The sequence below is a fragment of the Bison bison genome, unplaced genomic scaffold (assembly GCF_000754665.1).
Source record: "Bison bison bison isolate TAMUID 2011002044 unplaced genomic scaffold, Bison_UMD1.0 scf7180017864144, whole genome shotgun sequence".
NCBI lineage: Eukaryota > Metazoa > Chordata > Mammalia > Artiodactyla > Bovidae > Bison > Bison bison.
The window spans coordinates 1,589,870-1,602,067 of record NW_011494716.1 but is presented as its reverse complement, the minus strand read 5'-3'; the positions used below and the strand labels follow the sequence as shown (position 1 = coordinate 1,602,067).

The window sequence follows — 12,198 nt, the reverse complement described above, 5'->3', positions numbered from 1 at the left end:
TCTTCATGGAGGAGCCTTTGTGAGCTGGAGGGCTCTGGGTTGGCGGGGAGGAGGAAAGGCAATCCGAACAGAGGGGCTGATTGGGGAAGTACATGGCAGAGCTGCGACCTGGGGACTGTTGTTGTTCAATTGCTCAGTCATGTCCCACTCTTGGGGACCCCATGGACTGCAGCATGCCAGGGTCCCCTGTCCCTCACTGACTTCTGGAGTTTGCTCAAGCTCGTGTTGATTGAGTCGGCGATGCCATCCAACCATCTCACCCTCTGTCACCCTCTTCTCCTCCTGCCCTCACTCTTTCCCAGCATCAGGGTCATTTTGACAGTGCCAGCATCCAAGTCGTGGCCGGGGGAAGGTTGTTCATCACACTGGCTTCAATTTTTACAGTTTATAAAGCCCTTTCGTGTTTGGTATTTCATTTCACCCTCATAATAACCCAAGGCTGTCGGCAGGGCTTTCTGTCTCCTAATCGATGAGCCAGTGAGAGCTCAGGGTGAGGCTGGGGTCTGCTCTGGCAACAGCAGGAGATGGGCCACTGACCGGCAGCTGGAGAGCCTGACCCTCGCGCTCCGAGTTTGTCCCTCTCTGCACTTCACCCCGGGAGCCGCTTCTCCCTGGAGCCACATTCTTCCCAAGAAGACACTTGGGATGTTTGAATCCTCCCAGGGGCACCAGGGATGCAGTGGAGGGTGCAGGGCTGGGGTGGCCATGCCTGCTTGCCTCTGATCCTAAGGCAGGTAGCGGTAGGGGGCAGAGAGAAGGAGCTGGAGTTTCCAGCACCTCGAGGTAGCTGCAGGCCGAGGTGGTGCTGTGAACTGTTGAGGGGAAGGACCAGAGGGCTAAGTTAAAAAACAAAAATGCTGTGGTGACTTTCAGGGGTGTGTGTAGGGGGAATGCCTTCTAGACAGTGCCACAGCAGCTAAGCCCCTGCCTGACCCTTAACCCTTCACCCTTCTCTGCCCCCAGTGGTGCTGCAGCGGCTTCGAAAGATCTACCACTCGTCCATCAAGCCCCTGGAGCAGTCTTACAAATACAACGAGCTTCGGCAGCACGAGATCACAGGTACCGGCCACATCTCTCCCCTGAGCCCTCGAGGTGGGGAGGGGCGGAGACCTCAGTGACCAGGGCCAGCCTTTCGCTGCAGGTGTGCCCCTTGATCTACACAGGGATTTACGTTTCCTCTGTGAGATCCATGAGTGCAGTTTGGGTTTCCAAAAGATGCCAACTTCCCTGACTGCTGTGCTCCAGCCCCCACGGGGCTCTTCATTCACTTACGGATCGCGTCTTCTGTCTCCTGTCCACTTCCCATGGGTTTGGATTCTTTTAAAAATTGATTTTCAAAATAATTTTTTAAAAATAAGATAAACTGGCAACCAAAAAAATTTCTGTGCAAAATAGTATAAGTTGAAAAAAAAAAAAATCCCTGTCTTGATTTCCAGGCTCTCTGACTCCACCCTCAGAGACGCACGTGGCTAAGGTTTCTCATCAGGGCTTCCAGACAGCACTCTGCTTCCATGCTCAAGGGTGTCCTCCCTTTGTTTGACAAAGATGGGATCACAGCACACAATTGCTCTTTCTGGTCTTTGTGAATCCACCACCTTAGATAGCGTACCCTGTTGATGAACCACTGGGCGTTTGCCTCGTTCCCTTTTTAGTGTTACAGACACTACTATAGTTGTTCCATATTTCACACAAGTTCATTTGTAGGATATGTTTTTTTTAAAAAATGCTGGAATTCAGCATTTTGATAGTTGTCGCCCAGTTGCCTTAGGTTGTCCTCTGTGTACCACAGCAACAGGATAGAGTTCTTGTTGCCTCACAGCAAGGCCATTTTAAAGTGTGGCTTGTCTTGGAAACCTGTTGACAATGACACCTAATTGCTATTATTGTTCTAGTTGTTGTTTTTAAAGGGGCAGCAGAAAAATTCCTCCTTCACCTTTGGTCACCTTTCTTTTTTAAAAATTTAATTTAAAATGTTTTATTGGAATATAGTTGCTTTACAATGGTGTGTTAGTTTCTATTGTACGGCAAAGTGAATCAGCTATATGTATACATAGATTGCCTCTTTTTTGGATTGCTTTCCCATTTAGGTCACCACAGAGCACTGAGTAGAGGTCTCTATACTATGCAGTAGGTTCTCATTAGTTATCTGTTTTAAAATAGTTCACAGGCTTCCCAGGTGGCACAGTGGTAAAGAATCCACCTGCCTATGTAGGGGATGCAGGAGACATGGGTTTGATTCCTGGGTCAGAAAGATTCCCTGGAGGAGAAAATGGTAGCCCATTCCAGTATTCTTGCCTGGAGAATCCCATGGACAGAGGAGCCTGGTGGGCTAGTCCATGGGGTCACAGAGTTGGACAGGACTGAGGAACTGTGCACACATGCACACACGCGCACTTCAACAGTGTATATGCCAATCTCAGTCTCCCAATACGACCCAGCCTGAGGCGGGAATCTAATTTGCTTTCGAACGGGGAGTGAAATTGCACGTCCCTTCCTGTGTTAGTTGGCTGTTTCTGCATGTCTCCTGTGTTGTTCTGATGGCTGTGCAGGGAAGGGGTATTGTAGGGCCTCCCTCATTCCTGCTTTACAGAAGGCGGACCAGAGGCTCAGAGAGATGCTGGGCTGCCCAGGCCACATGGCTGGAATTAGGAGCGGTAGCTTCTTGTCTCCTCCTTGTTTCACCATTCCCTTGCAGGCTTCTCAGAATGTGCACGCCAGGCAGGTGGCCCGTGGGCATGGCATTCAGCAGAGAGGGCGTCCCCGGGGCCTGATCTCTCTGTCCAGGCACCCCTCCTCTCCTCTCTCCTCTTGCCAGTGTCTGGGCTCCTCCGAGCCCAGGGTCATCCTCCTGTGACCTCCCTCCTGGGTGCCACACCTGTAGCCTCCTGCGTGTGCCAGTGCCGCCCCCTGCTGCAGGGAGCGGAAACAGCAGCTGGGAAAACTGGAAAGGTGGTCTCGCAGGGGAGCTGGAAGGCCAGGTTACCCTTAGTGGGGCCTGGTCCAGGGAAAAAGAGGCTCCTTGTAGGATTTCTGTGGCTGTGACTGGGGATTCCTGCCACCCCACCCCCCACCCTCCTGTTCCTTCCTGCTCCCCAGCCAGGGGTTGTTCAGTCATTAAATCATGTCTGACTCTTTTTGACTCCATGGACTGCTGCACGCCAGGCTTCCTTGTCCTTCACCATCTCCCAGAGTTTGCTCAAACTCATGTCTATTGAGTTGGTGATGCCACCCAACCATCTTATCCTCAGTTGTCCCCTTCTCCTCCTGCCTTCAATCTTTCCCAGCATCAGGGTCTTTTCCAATGAGTCGGCTCTTTGCCTCAGGTGGCCAGAGTACTGGAGGGACCTTCAGCTTCAACATCAGTTCTTCCAGTGAATATTCATCATTGATTTCCTTTAGGATTGACTGGTTTGATCTCACAACGAACTTTGGGAAATTCTTAAAGAGATGGGAATCCCAGACGTGGTCTCACACACGCATTCAAATATCGGAAAGGATGCATAGCCTAAGCAGCTTGAGGACATGGAGGGGAGACTTTTCTCTGTATACCTTTTTATACTTCTGATTTTTGAATCAATAAATGAAATCAATTAAAAATTTTAAAAATAACTGAAAGAGAAAAAAGGAAAAAAAAAAAAACAACCCACCACAGTGCCTCCTTTGTTGAGGCCTTGCCTGCCAGGCTCAGCAGGGCTAAGATGTCTGGACAACTTTAGGTACTAAGCTGTGCAGGGCTGGGGACTTCCCTGGTGGTCCAGTGGTTAAGACTCCATGATTCCAATGCAGCAGGTGTGGGTTTGAGCCCTGATCTGGAAACTAAGATCCCACATACCTTGCTGCAGGGACAAAAAAAAAAAAAAGCTGTGCATGGCCGACCCTATGTGCCCTAAGGGCTGGAAGTCTGCAACAGGAGATTGTGAATCTCCCACACGGAAAGCCTCTCACTGTCCCCTCCCCATCCCTGGGTTTTGAAAGCACTGGAAAATTCTGTGTTTTCTTCTCAGGGACCTGCACTGAAGAGGCCCAGGCAGGGTGTTCTTCCCAACATGAGACAAGAACCCGAGAATTGCCGAGTCAGTGCTTGGTGGACACTGGCAAACGTGTCTTGGACTTTGGAGGCTGACATTTGAGACTGGCCCTGTGGGCCAGCTTAGGCTGAGCCTGAGGAGGGGTGTTGGGAGGTGCAGCTAAGCAGAGGGAGGCAGGGGGCCGGCAGTGCCTGGTCCAGACCATCCCAGAGTGTATAAACCTCTTCCATGACTGTTTTTCTGTAACCAATCCAGGTAGCAGCATTTTAGCCTCTCCTCGGTGGCGGCTCTCTCCTGCCCCTCTTATGAATGGTGTGCTCCCAGATCTGAGCCTGGAGGTCTCCCCCAGTGTGAGCTCTGGGTCACTGTTTGTTGACCTCAGTGGATCCCTCCCTCTCGGGGGCTGGTGTGCTGTGGGTCTGTGCATGGTCCAAATGCTGATGTGCCACAGTCCAAATGCTGTCTCCTCGTGGGCGCTAACTGGGTCATCACACTAACACAGAACAAGGCGTGCTCCAGACCATACCATGCTCTGAGGTCCAGGGTAGAAACCCACAGCTCCTGATCAACTGTCTGGGGCACAACGTGAAGAACCCTGTCCCTCCACAGTGAGGAGCTTTGAGTTCATGTCCATGTCTTGTCCCTGCTGCCCACAGATGGGGAGATCACGTCCAAGCCAATGGTCTTGTTCCTGGGACCATGGAGCGTTGGCAAATCCACCATGATCAACTACCTCCTTGGCTTGGAAAACACTCGCTACCAGCTCTACACAGGTAACAGCATGACTTTCTTGTGTGCCTGTTGGTGTTTCAATGTCACATGTAAAAAGCATTGTGAAAAAAATGAAACATTTAGGGGCTGTAGTGTATGGCACAAAGTGCCAGGAAAGAGATCCTGTACCCACCAAACTTAAGCTGTAATGCCATGGGGAAAAACTTGGAGATAATGAGGTATCTATGATTCAATATACAAAGATTTAAAGGGGTTACATTTGTTTAAAAAAAATATATATATATATATGTAAAATCAGAAGTAAGTTAAAAGGGTATTTGACTACACAGGAAATTTTATTTTTTTTTAAATTATGGTATAGCATTAATATAGGGTTTCCCTGGTGGCTCAGTGGTAAAGAATCTGCCTGCCAATGCAGGAGATTCAGGTTCAATCCCTGGTCCAGAAAAAGCCTTTGGAGAAGGAAACGGCAAGCCACTCCAGTTTTCTTGCCTGGAGAACCCCATGGACAGAGGATCGTGGTCAGCTACAGTCCATGGGGTTGCAGAGTTGGACATGACTTAGTGACTGAACAGCAACAAATGTATGGCGTAAGTGAAAGTGAAACTCAGTTGTATCTGACTCTTTGTGACGCCATGGACTAAACAGTCCATGGAATTCTCCAGGCCAGAATAATGCAGTGGGCAGCCCCTCCCTTCTCCAGGGGATCTTCCCAACCCGGAAATTGAACCCAGGTCTCCCGCATTGCAGGCAAATTCTTTACCAGCTGAGCCACAGGGAAGCCCAAGAATACTGGAGTGGGTAGCCTATTCCCTCTCCAGCAGATCTTCCCAACCCAGGAATTGAACCGGGGTCTCCTGCATTGCAGGCAGATTCTTTACCAACTGAGCTATCAGAGAAGCCCAGTGTATGGCACAGGAAGTATAGAAAACAACACTAGTAACTTTGGATGGTGACAGATGGTAACTGGACTTACTGTAGAGATCATTTCTTAATGTACGAAAATATTGAATCACACTGTTGTATACCTGAATCTACATGATGTTGTAAATCATTTATACTTCAATTTAAAAATTAGAATCTGACAGATTAAAAAAGAAAATGAAAATATTCATATACATCTTCAATATAGTAATAAAAATTATGTGCAGGAAACCAGCAGTTATACCCATGTTCACAGCAGCATTATTTGCTACGGCTGAGAGGTAGAAACAACCCAAATGTCCATCAATTGATGATGGATAAAAGACATGTGTTCATTTCATCTGTACAAGGGAGTATTATTCAGCCTTGAAAAGGAATTAATTTCTGATACATGCCACAACATGGCTGAATCTTGAAGACATTATGCTAAGTGAAATAAGCTAGACATAAAATGACAAATATCATATGATTTCACTTATATGAGGTCCCTAGAGTCATCAAATTCATAGAGACAGAAAGTGCAGGAGAGGGAATTCCCTGGTGGTCAAGTGGTTAGGACTCAGCACTTTTCCTGCTGGGGAACTAAGATCCTGAAAGCCAGGTGCCATGGCCAAAAAGTAAAAATAAATAAACACTAACTTCCATTCCTCCACTCTCCACTCCCAGTAATCTCTCCTGTGCCTCCTTTTGTATTGCTGTGATGTGACATGACTGTGTTCTTTCTAACCCGTGTGTGCAGGTGCCGAGCCCACCACCTCAGAGTTCACGGTCCTCATGCACGGGCCCAAGCTGAAGACCATCGAGGGTATTGTCATGGCTGCTGACAGCGCCCGGTCCTTCTCGCCCCTCGAGAAGTTTGGCCAGAATTTCCTGGAGAAGCTGATCGGCATTGAGGTTCCCCACAAACTTCTGGAGCGGGTCACATTTGTGGATACACCAGGCATCATTGAGAACCGCAAGCAGCAAGAAAGAGGTAATTCAACACTCATTTCTGAACAGCATGAACACTGTCTTAGGAAACTGTTTAAGGCAGAGGAGGAGACCAGCATTGTCCAAGACTTTGGGATGCATTCTTTGCTTCCAGCCCTTTCTTTGTCATCACTGTGGTGCCTCCTAGGTGTGAGTACCTCATCCTTTTACTTCCCTGAGGAATGGTCTGGTTTGGAGGCCGTCAGCATCTTCCCAGGGGGAGGGCTGGCCTTCTTGCTAGGAGCTCCTTGAGGTCCCTGCTGTGTCTTTGGGATGCACAAGCTGTCCAGGTGATCAAGGGCCTGGACTGGTTGGATCCCCTGCACTTGACCTCTGGCTAACATGGGTCTGGGTTAAACTTGACCTTCAACTCGTCCTGGTCCCAATATCTGCTTTGCCAGACCTGCTTCAACACAATCCTGTCTTAGACTTTCCAAAGCCCTGCTTGCCTTCAGGTGGCAGGGGAGTGCCATTGAGTGTCACCATGACGCAGCACCATCTGCAGAGATGAGTCATAACGGGGCATTTGTCAGAATATATGAACAGATGGTGAATCTCAGTTTATGGTTATAACTCTCATTTTGTTATAACCAAATCCTGTTTTATAGCTAATAATAATATTATTGCTAATAATTACAGTAATAAACTAACCTTTATTGCACTCTTCTAACGCACTGGATAATTTCCATGTGTTATTGGTTGATCATTGTAGAAACATTTCAAGACAGGTATCCCTACTCTTCCCATTTTGGAAATAAAGGAATTAGGATGTATTGAGCACCTACCCTGTGACTGGATAGCAGTTTTAGTTCAGTGCTTTCCTGTGTTTCTAGCAACATCATGATCTTTATATCACTTTAGGTGGTATTGTTCTTCTTGTCATTTTTCAACGAAAATGGTAAGGCTTAGAAGCATATAATTTTCAGTTGGTCAGTGATGGAGCCCAAATTCTAGTCCGGGTCTCGATGGTAGGTCCACATTTATTTCCCCTAAGTGATGCACCCTCTTTTTTATTCCTTCTAATTCCCTGACTTATTTCCTTTAACATTTTTGCCACTGCCCCAGATCTTTTCAAGCAGTGGGAAAATCTCCATTTGGCAGAAATGTTTTGTTTTCCTGGAGCCTTGAATTCCACTGTGGATTAAAACAAGGATCAGGCCGTTTTCTTTTTTGGCCGTACCATGCAGCTTGCAGGATCTTAGTTCCCCAATCAGGGATTGAACCTGAGGCCTCAGCAGTGAAATTGTGGAGTCCTAACCACTGGACCACTAGGACATTTCCCCAGGCTATTCTTGACTGAGGGTTGACAAGGAGCAGGAGACGTATAATGAATTCTTTAAGTCTTCAGAAATCCAGAAAATCCCTGACGTTCTCAGTCCCTTCAAAGCCACAGAATGGTCTGGTTCCAGAAGGAGGGGCAGGGGGCCTGGGGGTGGATGAGGTCTTCCCAGCCTGACTTCTCGTACCCTCTCCCCAAGGCTACCCCTTCAACGATGTGTGCCAGTGGTTCATTGACAGAGCGGACCTCATCTTCGTCGTCTTCGACCCCACCAAGCTGGACGTGGGTCTGGAGCTGGAGATGCTCTTCCGCCAGTTGAAGGGGCGCGAGTCCCAGATAAGGATCATCCTGAACAAGGCCGACAACCTGGCCACGCAGATGCTCATGAGGGTCTATGGGGCCCTCTTCTGGAGCCTGGCCCCACTCATCAACGTCACAGAACCTCCGCGGGTGTACGTCAGCTCCTTCTGGCCCTACGACTACAAGCCCGACACCCACCGGGACCTGTTTCTCAGGGAAGAGATCTCCCTCCTGGAGGACCTGAACCAGGTGATCGAGAACAGGCTGGAGAACAAGATCGCCTTCATCCGCCAGCACGCCATCCGGGTCCGCATTCACGCCCTCCTGGTGGACCGCTACCTGCAGACGTACAAGGAGAAGATGACCTTCTTCAGTGATGGGGAGCTGGTCTTTAAGGACATCGTGGAAGACCCTGATAAATTCTACATCTTCAAGACCATCCTGGCCAAGACCAACGTCAGCAAGTTTGACCTTCCCCACCGCGAGGCCTACAAGGACTTCTTTGGGATCAACCCCATCTCCAGTTTCAAGCTCCTGTCCCAGCAGTGCTCCTACATGGGAGGCTGTTTTCTGGATAAGATCGAGCGGGCCATCACCCAGGAGCTCCCCAGCCTCCTGGGCAGCCTCGGGCTGGGGAAGAACCCAGGTGCTCTCAACTGTGACAAGACAGGGTGTGGCGAGACCCCAAAGAACCGTTATAAGAAACCCTAGGTGGCCGCGTTGCCATTCTCGGGCTCCCGTCGTTGTCGGTGAATGAGCTTGTGTCCTGACTGTCCGAGAAGTCCTGGTTTATTAACCCTTTGAGCCACACTGGCAGGAACCGTTGTGCATTGGAGACGGGAGTTAATTGAGGCCAGTGGTGGGGGAAGGGGTGGGTCGAGGGGGGGAGTGGAAACTGTGAATTAGGGCCTGCTTGTCTTGTTGCTTCAAGTAGGGGCCTGACTGAGACATGTCAGGCCATACCTGCTTTTCCTGGGTCCCCTCTCTGCAGTGGGGTGGAGGGGGGGCAGAGAGCAGCTAAACTCTAGTGTAAACTGAATTAATAAGCGTCACACAGGCTAAAAGCAGCTGAAGTTCCTTTTTCCCGGATCAGCTGAGAGGCTAGAGGAGACTTGAGTTCTGCAGGGCTGTCTGCTCCGTGCACGCGGCTGCCTTCCACACAGTCTTCTGTCTGTCCCCAGCCCTTGTCTGCCTCCTGAGCTTGGGTTGGCTTCACAGGAGACAATTGTCTGAATCAACCTGGGTGTTGAGCCTACCCCTGGGCCCTCTCCCTTGTTTCTGCAAGGGGTAGGGAACGGTTTGGGATACCAGGACGCTGAGCGAGAACAAGCGCTCCCCAGGCCAGTTCTCTGGCACCTTCTAAGCCAGCCGGAAGCTTGGTCCCTTTCTCGGCCCCAGGAGGAGGGTGACTATTCCATGTGTTCCGGTCATTTCCTTGTTGGAAGTGACTTCACTGAGAGTCCCGGCAGGGCTCAGAGGGTTAATTGGTTTGCAGTGTGTCTTTGTCTATTGCATGTCTTGGAAAACTCAGACCCCAAAGGCTTTGGGTTTCAGAGGGGACAGTGGAGAGCTTGCTCCTGCTGTTGCCACAGCTTCTCCGTGGAGACACTTGGCACAGGAGTTGTTCCTTCCTGGTTCTCATCACACAGCTTTTCCTTTCGCTTCTCCATTCCCTGATGCGACAACACTCGAATCTCGGCGTAATTCCTGGGGAGTCAGAAGCAGTACCAGCCACTCGGTGCCACTGGCAACCCAGGCCTGACTGTCAGTTTCCCACCTGAACTTGATGCTGATGCCCACCGAGCGCATAGCAGGGGCGCCTGGCCTTCCAGTACCAAAGAGTGTGAATGTGTGTGTGTTATGTTGTCCAAGAGAGATTAGGGAGATGACAGATGCCCGAGGGCACAGAGTGGGAGCGAGCGGTGAGAGTCCTGCCTGCCTGGCACGCCCCCTCAGAGGGCAGGAGCAGACGGAGGGACGGGGCATGGAGGGGACAAGCCTTTTGATGGAGGATGGGTGGGTGATGAGTCTAAGTCTAGGGGACCCGGCCTGGCTGCCCCTTCCCCCCCAACCCGGAGCCTCCTTCTGCCTGTCCTGGGAGTGAGCTGTCTTGGGGGACTTCTCCAAGAGGCCCCGCCAGCACCAGAGAGTCCCCCAGACCCAAGGGAAAGCCAAGACAAAGGCAGAGGGAGAAGTGGCCTGAGGGTCAGGCAGAGGAGGCAAACGGGTACACTGGTGGCCATGTTAGGCTCACACAGAGATCTGCAGTCTGGAATTCCTTGAGTTTCTTGGAATTATCAGCAGTCTGGCACATGCTGCCTCAGAGGCTGCTTCTTCTGGCTCCTTTGAAGGATCTAGAACCTCCCACAAGAAGACCAGAGGCCCCACCACCTCCAGGACATGTTTCTAAGGACAGAGTCAACCAGAGAAGACAAGTCTGCAGGGGCATCTGAGGAACCTGGTGACCAGCACCCGGGGAGCTGCTTCCTTCTCATTCAAAACCAGCCCTGGCCTCATCTCTCCATCCTTTACGCTTTCAAGGGGCTGCTCTCCCACCTTGCTCCTTAATGCTCCTTCGTCCCCTCAGCTACTTTGGGCATTTCTGTTTTCCCAGCACAGAAGGGGAAGAAAAAGTGCAGAACTGGGCATCGTCGTAGCTGCCGAGGTCAGCACTGCTTTGGGAGCAGCAGCAGGAATGAGATGAAGACATTCATATGGTATTTATATTTCTGGGGGTGCGTGTGACATCATCAGTGATCTTTCCCCCCTTTTCTCCATTCGGCTTCCTTTTCTTACTCTTTCTGTTCCTCTGTTCACCCTTTGACTTCCCTTCTGTCTAACTTCCCGCAGGCTTGTCTACCAGCCAGGGCTTTGAGCGCTATTTGGTGCCCTGCTCTGTGGAGGTGGATTTCAAGCAGAATTCTGACTCTTTGGGTGGGGGTGGGGGATCGTGGGGAACTGGGTGGGGAGTCAGGAATCCCCTAGGAGGAGTATCTGTGAACGTTTGTGCCTGAACAGTTGCTGTTTCTCTCCAAAGCAGAATCTTTCCAATGCTCTTTCTGTTCTGAGTTCATCAGGGAGAAACTCTCAATAAAGTTCCCATCTCTCTTTAACACCTCGTACTGTCTCGATGCCTCCAACCTGTGTAATCTCTCTCTTTTTAAAAATTTTTAAAGAATTTTGGCTGTACCCTGTGGCATGTGAGTTATTAGTTCCCTGATTAGGGATCGAATGCACACCCTCTGCATTGGAAGGCAAACTCTTAACCACTGGTCCATCCCCAGTGTAAACTCTTTCTTCCTTTTATCCAGTAGAAGGGATTCCCAGGTGGCCTAGTGGTAAAGAAGCTGCCTGCCAATGCAGGAGACATAAGGGAACTGGGCTGGATCTCAGGGTCAGGAAGATCCCTTGGAGAAGGGCACGGCAATCCACTCCAGTATTCTTGCCTGGAGAATCCCCATGGATGGAGGAGTCTGGTGGGCTACAGTCCATGGGGTTGCAGAGTGGGACACGACAGAAGCAACTTTGCAAGCATGCATGCACATATTGATTTTAAGGAAGACAAATCTTTTTTAAGAGCATTTTTTGGTTCATAGCAAAACTGAGAGGAAGGCAGAGGTTTCCCACATGCCCCCTCCCCACAAGGCTTGCCCATTATCTACGCCCCCCTCGACAGTACATTTGTTACAGCTGACCATCCCCATTGACACATCATAGTCACCCAGCTCTGAATCTGCTTAGGGGGCAAGCAAATGGGCACTGAAGTCCCTTTTATAAGGATTAGCCAGAGCAACTTCACGGTCACGTTTAGGAAAAAGTACTGAATAAATTTGGAGTAACCATGGAACTATACTGATATCCAAGGTGGAGCTAAGACCGTCTTTAAGTCTGCAGTCAGGATGATAGGGAAATCAGAAGGGTGAAATACAGAAAGCAAAATCAAGGATCATTCTAAACACAGCCTGA

General features: G+C 49.9%; 1 protein-coding gene across 2 annotated transcripts in view; it reads left to right on the top strand.

Moving 5' to 3' along the window:
• SRL (sarcalumenin) overlaps nt 1-11,347 on the top strand; it is a 37,530-nt gene extending 26,183 nt beyond the window's left edge. For both annotated transcript variants that reach the window (XM_010840397.1, XM_010840396.1), the window contains 4 exons: nt 964-1,059; nt 4,685-4,801; nt 6,424-6,657; nt 8,132-11,347. In XM_010840397.1, the coding sequence (XP_010838699.1) occupies nt 964-1,059; nt 4,685-4,801; nt 6,424-6,657; nt 8,132-8,943 (1,259 nt within the window). In that variant the 3' untranslated portion in view covers nt 8,944-11,347. The remainder of the gene's footprint in view (nt 1-963; nt 1,060-4,684; nt 4,802-6,423; nt 6,658-8,131) is intronic.
• Nucleotides 11,348-12,198: the final 851 nt, after the last annotated feature.